The sequence below is a fragment of the Primulina eburnea genome, chromosome 11 (genome assembly GCF_022965805.1).
Source record: "Primulina eburnea isolate SZY01 chromosome 11, ASM2296580v1, whole genome shotgun sequence".
NCBI classification, from domain to species: domain Eukaryota; kingdom Viridiplantae; phylum Streptophyta; class Magnoliopsida; order Lamiales; family Gesneriaceae; genus Primulina; species Primulina eburnea.
Window position 1 is genome coordinate 43,150,085 of NC_133111.1, and position 12,713 is coordinate 43,162,797.

A 12,713-nucleotide genomic window follows, 5' to 3' on the forward strand; every position below is an offset into this window, starting at 1 on the left:
TTGAGATGAAAACGGAGACATGGAAAAATATCTCTATGGGTTTTCGATCCACCATGGACAGAGTCTGTATACATCAGCTATCATTTATCAAGTAAAAGAAACTCTCTAAGTTTAGAGCAGACATCACTAGCTATTAGGGGTGAGCAAGATTTTGGTTAAACCGAATTAACCGACCGAACCGAGCCAATTCGGAAATTCGGTTCGGTTATTTCGGAAATTCGGTTTTCAAATTAAAAAAATTCGGTTATATCGGTTAATTCGGTTCGGTTACGGTTTTCAAAATTTTTAAATCGGTTAACCGAATTAACCGATATAATAATATTATTATTTAATAAAAAAAATTATTTATCAATTTTTATAAATATTTTAATTTTTAATTTTAAAATCGATATAATATGTATTAATTGTGTTCAAATAAAACTTATACATTTGTGATGTGTGTGATTTTATGTTTTTATGCATTTGTGTAAACTATAGTGTTAAAATAAAATTACATATATAATTAAATTAAATCACAAATGAATTAACCGATTTTAATTCGGTTCGGTTTTCATCGGTTATGCAAATTAATTCGGTCGGTTCGGTTATGGATAAATATTTCGGTTCGGTTCGGTTATGGCTAATTCGGTTCGGTCGGTAACCGAATTAACCGAATGCTCACCCCTACTAGCTATCACGTGGTTAACATTGAATCAATCTGTATGTTCAATTTTAATTACAGCTGACACGACTAACATCACGTAGTTAACATTTGGATCGTAACTTTAAGTATTCAAATTTTAATATTTTTTACTCGTAATCAGTTCATGCTCAAGATCGACTCTAAATATTCGAATATTTACAATCTACTTGAAAATAAAGATTTGAAATATATTTATTTAATATATAATTATATTATATAAATAAAATATTAAAACTCACAAACTATCGAACAATAACTTGAGAAAAATAAAATAAAAAAAAATAACTACACGACTGTTATTTGTGTGTCCTTTAATGTGATCCTCGTTTACAACATAAGAATCATAATAATACTATATATATGAATATGTATCACGCACCTGCTTTGCAAGACCCAATAACTAAATTGTTATTGTTCACACTAAAATAAGCCAATAAATAAAAACGTCACTTGCAGGTTTACGATATTAATGTGGTATTCATACAAGATACCATGAGAAGAAATAAGTCTTACGGTCTAATATTTCTAGTAAATGTGAAAATTGAAGCAGCAACGGAATATTAACACATGAGAGACTAAGAAGTCAACCCACGAATTATATTTTGATGATTCCTACTACCATATATTTTCGAGTCATTCAGATATCTTCATTCAAGAAAACTTGGATAATGATTCCCTTACTAATGTTAAAATCAAAAGCAAGCAAACAAAATCCGATAATCGAAAATAAAACAGTGACTAATTAAAATCTGGGAAATAACACAAAACAATTAAATTTCTCATTTGGTTCAACCACATATATGACAATAAACCCCCCCTTAGGTCATCCTTTGAGCAGCCTCCTTTGCAAGGAGTTTTTCTTTGGCTTTTGTCTTAGCCTGAGATTTTGAGCCCATAACACCCCCTCCCCACTTCTTCCTAGTTTCATCATACTTGTCATTGAAGTTGGCCTGTAAGAAAAGTTGAGAAAGCACATCATATCAACATTGGGGCGAGGGTGACCCAAAAATTTAACTATAAAAATTTATCACATAGAACTTGTTCGAAGCTGCAGAAAATTTACAGGTTTTGGTAAATCTCTTACCTTGATAGCTTCCAAAATTTTACTGAACTCCATTTTGTCTTCATTCTTCACGGAGGTCAGACACAGGACAGATGCAGTCTTCTTGTGAACAATCTGCAAAATACCATGCACAAACAAAATTAAATTGGTATCACAAATATTTACAAAGGGTTTACCAAATACCATGAGATAAAAAACACTTACAGTTCCCAACCTAGCCTTCCCCTTTACAATGCAGTATGGAATTTCCATTTTCCTGCATAAAGCAGGGAGCCATACAACCAATTCAATGGGATCCACATCATGAGCAATAACAACCAACTGGGCCTTGTTCTGCAATAGAAGTTTGATGGCACCATCAGTTTCCTAGTGCTAATACTTACTAGACGAAGTACGCACATCGAGAAGCAGAATAACAAACCCACCTGCTCAATCAGATAGGTCACATGGTTCAGTCCATATTTCACGACAATAGGCTTCTTAACTTCAGGAGTTTTTCCTTCAGCTTCAGCCTGAGCTCTTTTCAGAAGGCGTTCTTTCTTCTGAGCTTTATCCTCGGGCCTGTATTTGAGCATCATCTTGAACAGATTTGAAGCTGCAAATCCAGAAAAAATAATAATTCGAGTATTTGACTGAGAGTATCCCTCGAAATATTTCCTATCAGCAAGCTAGAATGCTTCAGTAATATGTTACCATAATGGATTCCAGTCAATACAGTATTCAGCAGATCAAGGAGAGGAATACCTTACATCCCTCCAGTGCAAATCAATCAAGAATGTAAAACAGAGTCCAACAAAAAGGTACCTAAATCTTGCAACTTATCACTCAAAACGACACTAACAACAGTACAGCACAAAGTATACCACTCAACTCCTATTAAAACTTGAACAAATTAGTGTGTCGATGCATCATGCTTGAATGAAATCTATAACTTGGACTGGAACTAAATGTATAATCATATATCAATCTTAATCATTAAACACAACAGATGAAAACATCTGCAACAAGGTCAACATCAATTCATAGAACAGAGTCGCATCAACCAAAAATGGGAATAAAAAACTCACGAGCTCCGACTAGATTCGGATCAATTGAAGATTAACACAAAAAAGAACGAACTTTACATAGCTGCCCCTTTCCGTAACAAAACTAAAAAATATATACAGTTAAAGCGAAAAGATTTAGATAAGGGCAACAAACCCAAGTTCTTGTCTAGGGTCTTGGAGAACTGATGAATCGGCGGCGGAACCTTCAATCGCTGCTTCAAAATCATCTTCTTCCGTTGAATCCGCACCACTTGAGGCCATTTCACGTATCTATGAAGATCCTTCTTCGGTGGTAAAGCTCCTCCTATTCCGAATTGCTTAGGACGTTTCTCGAAGAGTGGATTGACCACTTTCTCGGCCTTTTTCTTGGCAGCGGCAGGAAGCTTCGCGCCTTTCTTGGGAGCCTGAAAGAAGAACCATATTATTCAAAAAGAATTGACGCGTGTGGAAGTGAATGAGGCTGAGAGACTCACCATTTCTGCAACCTGAGGAATGGCTGGCTATAAACCCTAATCCTGTTTTTTTATAGAACATTAATGGGCTTCAACTTGGGCCCAATCTTCAACTTTCCTAAAAAACGAAAAGAGATTCTCTTTTTAAAAAACAAAAAGTATTATATTTAAATTAATGAACAATTATCTTATCAAAATTTTAAAAAAAATTGAAAAATTATATCTATACTATATTATTATTATATAATACGAGAGCACCATATACTAACCGAATGAAATCATAGGTTAATTTTATAGTTGCCTAAAACACTCTTTTATCTTATCAACAATTTCTTTACTTTCTCTGTGTTTTTGAATTTTTAAATGATTATATGACATCTAAGATTTTAAAAAAAATATTATAAAAATATTTTGTGATTTTTATATTTTAATATACACAAAACTTTTGTGAGATGGTCTCACGAATCAATTTGGTAAGACGAATATCTTATTTGAGTCACCCATAAAAAAGTAATACTTTTTATATAAAAAATATTACTTATTATTGTAAATATAGATAGTGTTGACCTCTTAGATTTGTATGGAGAGTGTTGACTTGTCTCACAAAAGGCCTACGATTTGTATAATATCTAAAAGTTCACATACATGTTATTTAACATAAAATTTATATAATGTGTATGTGTGCCACTATACGTTAATTTAAATTGGTGAACAGTTTTAAACCAATCAAATTATTATTTTTTATATCCTTAACAGTGTGTTTGGCAACCAGAATTTGGACGGATTTCATAGGATTTGGATGTCAAAATCCTATTTTTACTGTTTGGCAAGATGAATAAAAAAAAAATTCAGATTTGTTTAAAATTTTATGGGATTTCATGAGATTTCGATGAGAATATCCAAATCACATCAAATTTGATAAGATTTGGTGGGATTTGGATTTTAAAAACACACAATTACTTTTTTATCTAAATAAAATATATTATATATTATCAAGGTAGTATTAATATAATTCATTAACTTATATATATATACTCAAACTTATATATATATACTCAAACGATAATTTCATATATATTATCTTTCCCAAAATATACACTTCTTCAAATCATCTTCTTTTTTTATTTGGTTCTTATTTATAATAATATTTTGCATATTCGAGAAACAGATTTCAAGTATCTCTATTTATTTTTCTGGAATTAAATTTTCATATTTTGAATTTGTTTGATGATTTTTTAATTATTATTTTATGTGCACTATGATTAATAAATAATAATTAATTTTTGAATTTACATACACAAATAATAGAGAAGAATTATTTTCTTTGGGTTATTTATGTTTAGATAATTTCTAAGGGTAGCTTATTAAAATTTTAAAATTCCAATTTCGAATCTTTTTTCCTCCAAACAAGAAATGAATTTGTAAATACCATTTTTTAATTTTAAACCAAACACCAAATGAAATTTCAAATAATTGAATTTCCAAATCCAATTCTAAATCTCATTAAATCATCTCAAATCCTAATTGCCAGACACACTGTAACTATATTTTTAAACCAATGATATTGTTAAAAATATTTATTTTTTCATATAATATGTATATAATTGAACTCTTTTAGTCATGACAAATATAAATATGGAAATTTGGAGATTAAAGTAATTGAAAATTTTTCTCATTTAGAAATTTTCAATACGTAAATTAAATATGGAGTACAAATGATTGAACCCATCACGGATACTTAAAATATGATCAACAATTTAAAATAAGATTAATAAAGAGAAAGAGACTGTTGGAGGAAAGGGTAAGCACGTTGATAAACATAAATATAAATATTGAAAAAATATTACAAACTGAATATGTTATATATGTCAACTAATTATTAGTTCATAATATGTTATAATTAAGTATAAAATTTATAAAATTCTATAAAAAAATTCCACAAAAGTCTATAAAAATCTTGTAAAAAAGTCTACATGAATCCAAGTAAATCTGTTTATAAATCTGTGAGATTCTGTATAAGTCGATAAAAATTTATCAAATCCATAAAAGTTTGTAATTTGAAAATTCATCAAAAGTCATAAAAAATCTGAATTGAATACACCCCGCAAAAAGGCTGGGGAATTTTCACGAGGAAAATATTGATATTGGAAGAGTTTCGCATCATGGTCCGATAATGTCAACGTAAAAAAAAAATTCTACTTAAGTACGATGAAATATTTGAAGTTTCTAGGTTAATGAGAAATGACCTTGAATATCATGGACAAGACAGACAAGACTTAGAATATGAAATGACGTAGAATGTTGTGAAAAAATGTTTGAGGAAGATCCGAACAATTTTAGGCTCTCATGTGTGTATAGGAGACAAGTGTAGGGAGTTCTAGAACTATATATTGTAAATAATTAATCTCGAACATGAATTCGGATCCATATTATTTGAGAAAATTTTCTTCCTCAAACATTTAATTACACGGTAATGATAATTTTGTTTATTTAAAATAATTTTACATAGGATCTAATACCATTTATAGCCTATAATAAATTAATTAATAAAATCAACAAATATAATAGTATCGTTGAACATACACAACACAATACATAATAGTGTTATAATCAGGCATACTTCCTTTCATTCTACAGTTGCTTGAACCAATCGGAGAGAGCCGGTGTTGTTATTATTATTTTTTTAAATTGTTGTCTCCTTTAATACCAAATATTTTCCAATGCACTATTCTCACTAGTTTTGTATATTTAGTAACAAAAACATTTGCTAGCTATATGTAAAAAAGAAATTCTAATTCTTTTACTATTCCATCTCTCATTTCATTGTGATTATTATATATTTTATAGAATTTAAAATCCATTTTCAACTCCAATCTTCACTCATGATCCCATCAAAATAGTTTTAAAGGATTCACCTAATCAAAATCAAAATATAACATACTGACATGTTGATGGCTTGTTGCTGATACACTGTTACACCCCAAATAGTAGCCAAGTAATTAGGGAAAAAATGATATATTAGATAAAATAATATAAGCTTTGATCAAGATAATATTTGAAAAACAAATAAGTAAAATGGAATAAGAGATTTTCCCTTACCATGATTTCGGTATTATCTTTTAATTAATAATAAGAAATTTTAGATAATGTCACTAGTATTTTTTTTAGTTAATTGAATTTTTTTGGGTTTGGAGTTGGTGTTACTACCTAAGAGCAACTCCAATCCTTGCTCCACAATGGAGTTGCTCCATTGTGGAGCAAGGATTTTCACTCCAATCCAGCACCAAAAATGGTGCTGGACTAGAGTTGCTCTAAAAGCAACTCTACATGTGGCGCAGCACCACCTCTATTTTATTTTTTTTTTAATTTTTTTTTTGTTTTTTAATAATTATAAATATTTAATATTCTATTATATATTAATTATATAATTAATATTTTTATTTTTAAATTTTTAAAATAATTTATTCTTGAAACATAAATAATAATTTAAATTTTTTTAAAATTTTTTTAAAAATTAAATAGATTGTATAATTCTATTTTTTTTAATCGATTTTCTAATAAATAATGAAATAATATAATTACATTTATTATGTATAATTGTGTAATGAAATTATAAATAGTTATTATTGAATTAAAATTAATATTATAAGAATATTCTGAGAATATTCTTTTTTAGTGTAGAATGTAGTGTAGATAGGTTGGAGATGAATTTAGTGTTACACTATTGTAGTGCAGAATATAGTGCAGAATGTAGTGCAATGGGTTGGAGATGGTCTAATTACATAGACCAATTATATAAGATCATCTCCAATCATGGCACCACATTGGTGCCACACCATTGTGGTGCCATGATTTTTCACTCCAATCCAGCACCAAAACTGGCGCTGGATTGGAGCAGCTCTACAAGCGGCTGCTGCGCCACAATTTTTTTTATTTTTTTTAAGTTTTTAATTTGATTAATTTAATATAAGTGTTTAATATTTAATTAATTAATATTTTTTGAAATTTTAATTATAAAATTTTTAATATTCTGATTAGAAATTAATTAAGTGTAAAAATAAAATAAAAAAACACAGATTAAATTAATAATGCGTTAAAATCGTACAAATTACGAACAAAAAATAACAAAAATTACGAAACAATAAACAAACTACGACAACTAACAAACCATAAGATTACGAAACATAAAAAAAATTACGTCAAAAAAAAGATTTTTAGTAATGCGGTAAACCAGACCCCGATCCTCCAATATCTCCAGCACGGTCTTGGCGTAAAAATGATTTACATTACATTATGAAAGCTTGCATTATCATGCACAACATTATTATTGAAGATGAACGTGACCTTAGTTCACCGATTCAAGATGCAATGGAAGCACCTGTTCCAGACGTTGAAATGATGGTCAATGACGAAAATACAAGATTTCAAGAATTTCTCGCTCGTTATAAAAAAATGAAAAATAGAGATGCTCACTATGAATTACGAAATACATTAATTGAGCATTTATGGGAACAATATAGTAATTCGAATATTTAATATTGTATTTTTGTTGTATTATTAATTTAATATCAAATGAACGTGTTTTTTTCAATGATATTTTGATTTTATTAAAATATAGTTTGTATTAAATAATTGTACGTAAATCAAATAATTATTTTGTTAATATGAAATAATTAATTCAAATTTTAATATATAAATTAAAATATTTAAATATATAAATTTTAATATATAAATTATAATATTTAATTATCATTATATTATCAAATTATAAATAATTAACATAAAACAGAAATATTAATATTGAAAAAAAAGAATATTCTTGGAATATTCTATTGTAGTGTAAAATGTAGTGCAATGTGGTTGGAGATGATTTTAGTGTAACACCAATGTAGTGCAGAATGTAGTGCAGTGGATTGGAGATGGCCTAAAAACCCTTCTCTATAATGATTATACGTAAAACCGCTGTTTAACAAAAATAACAAAAATAATAATAATAACAAAAATAATAAAAATAATAATAATAAAAAAACTGAAGAATAAAATCATCACCCATCATCGATCGAATTAAGAAGAAATTTCTATCATATATCAATTTGGTATCTCTTGATAGCAGTAAGTTATGCCAGTTCTCTTTTGTTCATTTTTTTTGTTTATTTTAGGTTCAGTATTAATTGGATTTTTGGTGTAAAATATTTAATAAAAATTGGATCAGATGGGATACGTATCTTAAATGAAATTTAAGATTGTGATTGATAAATATTTGAAATTTAATTGTAAAGTTTAAGTTACATGTTGTTTATTGGAAATCATTTCAATCATGGTGCTTCAAATTTATACCTTTCGGGTATTCTAAATTTTAGTATTTAATTACAAGTTTATAATCTTTTCGGATTATTCTAAATCATATCAAATTCACGTTGTTAGGTAAGAGTCATACATTTCAATTAGTAAATAGAAACTATTATATTTTAAAACTTTTGAACCTTATAGACATACATTTACGTCACTTATATATAATTCCAGAAGCCATAATTCGACTGAATATTTTTACGAGTTTGAATACTAGTAAAACTATATATATATATATATATATATATATATATATATATATATATATATATATATATATATATATATATATATATTTTGGTGAGTGTAAATTTAATACGAATAATCAACGTACAATTGTACGTAGTACCCTTAAATTAAGGGCAGTTTATTATTTAAAGATATGGAGTCTTAGATATTATTGATACTTTGTAAAGCTAATGTATTTGAAATAATATTTTAGGATATGTTAGCTAATGCATATAACTTATGTTTATAAATTTTGGTGTTTCACGAGGCTTACACTTAAGTTATTACATTTTATACAAGGATCTCAGGTGTGTACACTCCTATTCCGACATTATTTCGCAAAAACTCCACAATAATGAATTTGGATGCATATCGTTGTTATCGATACTTTATTGTTCCTTATTTGTTGGAATTCTGTATTTGGTTATGTTCTGGTGATATTCTAGATGATATGTATGTCATGTGAGTCACCTCTTGGTTCCTGCGGGTCAAAGTGCTGCATGTGAGATGCATGTGAGTCACCTCTTGTTTCCCTATGATCAAAGTGCTGCATGACGGGGTCCCATTGTGGATATTGTTCTGTTCTGCCAGTCATGTGAGCCACTTTTTGGTAGGGTGAACATTCGGTCGGTTCGGTTACCGACCGAACCAAATTAGCCATATTCGAACTGAAATATTTATCCATAACCGAACCGATCGAATTAATTTTCATAACCGATGAAAAGCGAACTAAAATCGGCCGAATTAACCGAATAGCTTTAAAAAAATGAGATTTAACTTTAATTATATATGTAATTTTTCTTGAACACTACAGTCTACACAAATGCATAAAACATAAAACACACACATCACAAATGTATAACTTTTGTTTGAACACAATTAATACATGTTTCCCTATGTCAAAATGCTGCATGATAGAAATTCTGATCTGGATTATGTTATTATATTATTTTTGTATTCTGTCATCCTAGCTATATGTGTATTTATTATTTATTTTTGTTAAAGCTTTTGTTGTTATCATTGAGATCTAATTAGTGACTGGATATAGGAGTGTACTGAATAATTTAGTTTTCAGGTAATAATCTGAATGAGAAAGATGAATACGTAAAATATATAGAAGAGATAATTGAGAATGGTGATGACATAGAGGATGTTCCATAGAGTTTGGAGACTCGAATTCTTTCATTTGAGTTCTTCTAGGATTCGTGGATTATTTTCTTTTAAATATTTTGGCTAATTCTTTGAAAGACTGGTTTATTATTCATTGATACGATCGAGAGATTGACTCATTGTTTTCTTTTAATAAATAAGTTATGATTCTTTATAAATTTTAGGCCTTGTGTTGATTATATGAGCTATTGATACTTTAAATAAGGCTTGACCTCGACAAATATTGTGTGTGGTTGGGCGTGCGAAATTCGGGCCTTACATATGCTGTGGTAAACTTCGATCGCGTATCAGAATCAAGCAAAGACAAATATGCGAAGATGTCATAGACGATTGAAGGGATTCAAGACTTCTTTAATTAAGATATTATTAAGCTTCCATCTCATTTTTAATGGATTGTGAATGACACTCCACCTCCCACTAAGCCATCGATTGATTATGTATCTCTATTACATTCACAAGGTAGGACGCAAGTTTGAAGAAATATGTTAAATCAATGAATTTTCATGTCTAGTTAAGCACCCAAATGAGTTTAAAACATGTGATTTTTTTTACCTTTGTTCCACCATACATCTTTGTTGTAATATTATAATGAGTCACACAATTTATTGATTATCTAGGGCCTTTGACTACTCTGATTGCCAATATTATTTTTTTCTACACATACAAAAATTGTCCATATACTCATTACCAATAAACTAACAGTACCAGCTAGTGGGTTTTATCGATCAAGCTAGTTGTAGGCATCTTCAACTGGTGTACGTGAATAACGGATTTGATTGCTTGCTATTTGGGCTCGTGAGGTTTTTCCAAGAAACAAAGAACATGCTTGGTTTCTGCTACTTTCTTGAGTAGAGCATAATTAATAAAATGCCAATTCTGCTAGTTGTGTCACCTTCTCTCACAAGATAAATAAGACATCAACCGAAACAAGCTGAAAAAGGATTTCTGAAAATTATAGAGTAATTCTATCAAGAATTGATGTGCAAGATTTAAGTTTTCTCACAAATGGAATTACAAGTTGGCAAGCCAAATTTGACACTTGACAATCCCATAAAGCATCTCTCTTTAGAGGTGTCAAAATGCGACACGACCCGTCAACCCGACACGAATCAACACGAAAAAAATCAAGTTCGGGTTGGGGTTTTTCGGGTTCGGATTGGGTGGATTCGGGTTAGTAACATGTTAGGCGGGTTTCGGGTTGGGTCGGGTTGGGTCGCGGGTTGACCCCCCGAACCTTTTTTTTTTTTAAATATTACTTATATTTTTATATATTGTATGTTTGAACAAAATTTATTGTATATTTATATGATAAATTTTCATCATTTAATATTTATTTTGCATATTTTTATTTTTTTAATAATTTTTTATTTTATTTAGTAAATATACTTTTAATTTTCTACGATTAAACTTTCAAATTTAAATCGAACATTTTGTTATTATTTATTTAAATTAAAATATTTTTTTTTATTTTTTGAATTTTTTTAAAAAAAATGTAAAAAAAATAAATAAAATTCGGGTTAGGCGGGTTAGACGAGTTGAGTCGGGTTATACGGATTCGTGTTCGGGTTGGGGGTTTTCGGGTTGCTTCGGGTTCGGGTTGGGTTCGGATTGAAAAAATAAATAAATAAATTTTCGCGGGTTGACCCGAAACCCGACCCAACCCACCCGATTGACACCCCTATCTCTCCTTATAGGTAGTTATTTCACTTCTCCTTCGGATAATACCAGGAATGCCTTTAAAACATACCATCAAATAACAGTCACTCGTACGTACGCAAAGAAAATAAAGTTCAAAATTTGAGATTTGCAACAATATTAGTAGCTTGAGCCTTGAAGTAGCTCTCGGGCCAATATGGATGTCTAGCTAATAAAAAGCTGCGGAAACCAAAAGGGGATGAACAATATCAATCTATACAAGGCTGTCTACAAAATTACTAGGAATTCCGAGACAAGATTCTCGAATTTAGGAAATACTAATGTTTTTGTAAAAAAAAAATTGAGATACCTACTTTCTTCTGCTTAAACGAAGTAGCGTCTGGGTGGCTATTAATCCCAAGATTTCTGATTATTATTCTTGAAACACCCAGCATGAATTGAGAAATTTGATATTTTGTAAAATGTATCAGGGATTTGTTTGCTCTTAAAGTCCTATATTCACTTGGTAAATTGAATATGATACTTCACCCAATAATTCATGATTATTTCCAAAACAATTTATCTCTCAAAACTCGTTACAAAAGAATCATTAAATTCTGAAGCTGGCTAGGGTGCATCCCATTCTTAACTTATGTTCAAGTCATGCACAAATGAATATTAAATCGTTGCTAGAGCAAGTCTGTGTAGGATCATACCATTACAAACCTTAACCGAAAAGATATTTAATTTAACAAATTGATAGACTAACTGACCACATGCAAGTCTTTGAAAACAAGAATCAAACCCTTGCTTAACGAAAAAGAAAAATAATGAAAATATTTATCTTAGCGGAGAGAAGATAAGTAAGAGAGAGAGAAGAGCGGACGGCTTTTAGCAAGATTTACAGCGGAAATATTTACATCATTTTCCTGAATAAGTAAACTAACATAATCGAATAAATTTCGAAATTAGATTTTTTTATTTTGTAAAAAAATTAGTTAAATATCGGTCAAACTGAATTAACTGATTTATTTTTTAAATAATAAAATTCAATTTATTTATATTGCCAGGTATAATGTTTGGGCTAT

General features: G+C 29.3%; 1 protein-coding gene and 1 long non-coding RNA gene across 2 annotated transcripts; one reads left to right on the forward strand and one right to left on the reverse strand.

Moving 5' to 3' along the window:
* Positions 1 to 1,324: 1,324 nt before the first annotated feature.
* LOC140806376 (large ribosomal subunit protein eL8y) lies at positions 1,325 to 3,220 on the reverse strand. The gene is made up of 5 exons (XM_073163000.1): positions 2,946 to 3,220; positions 2,171 to 2,340; positions 1,950 to 2,078; positions 1,767 to 1,859; positions 1,325 to 1,632 (listed from the first exon to the last, which is right to left on the reverse strand). The coding sequence occupies exons 1-5, from the start codon at positions 3,016 to 3,018 to the stop codon at positions 1,501 to 1,503; spliced, it is 597 nt and encodes a 198-aa protein (XP_073019101.1). The 5' UTR covers positions 3,019 to 3,220; the 3' UTR covers positions 1,325 to 1,500.
* A 6,505-nt stretch (positions 3,221 to 9,725) lies between these two features.
* Positions 9,726 to 11,801, forward strand: LOC140804696 (uncharacterized). Its single transcript, XR_012112187.1, has 2 exons — positions 9,726 to 11,061; positions 11,685 to 11,801. It is a non-coding gene; the product is annotated as an uncharacterized lncRNA (long non-coding RNA).
* Positions 11,802 to 12,713: the final 912 nt, after the last annotated feature.

What these genes read in the sequence shown, in the direction of transcription:
- LOC140806376 (XM_073163000.1), bottom strand. Translation starts at nt 3,018, where the DNA reads ATGATTTTGAAGCAGCGATTGAAGGTTCCGCCGCCGATTCATCAGTTC. An exon ending in GACCCTAGACAAGAACTTGG is followed by an intron (nt 2,341 to 2,945) that starts GTTTGTTGCCCT and finishes CTGGATTTGCAG; the next exon opens with CTTCAAATCTGTTCAAGATG. An exon ending in TGACCTATCTGATTGAGCAG is followed by an intron (nt 2,079 to 2,170) that starts GTGGGTTTGTTA and finishes CTTCTATTGCAG; the next exon opens with AACAAGGCCCAGTTGGTTGT.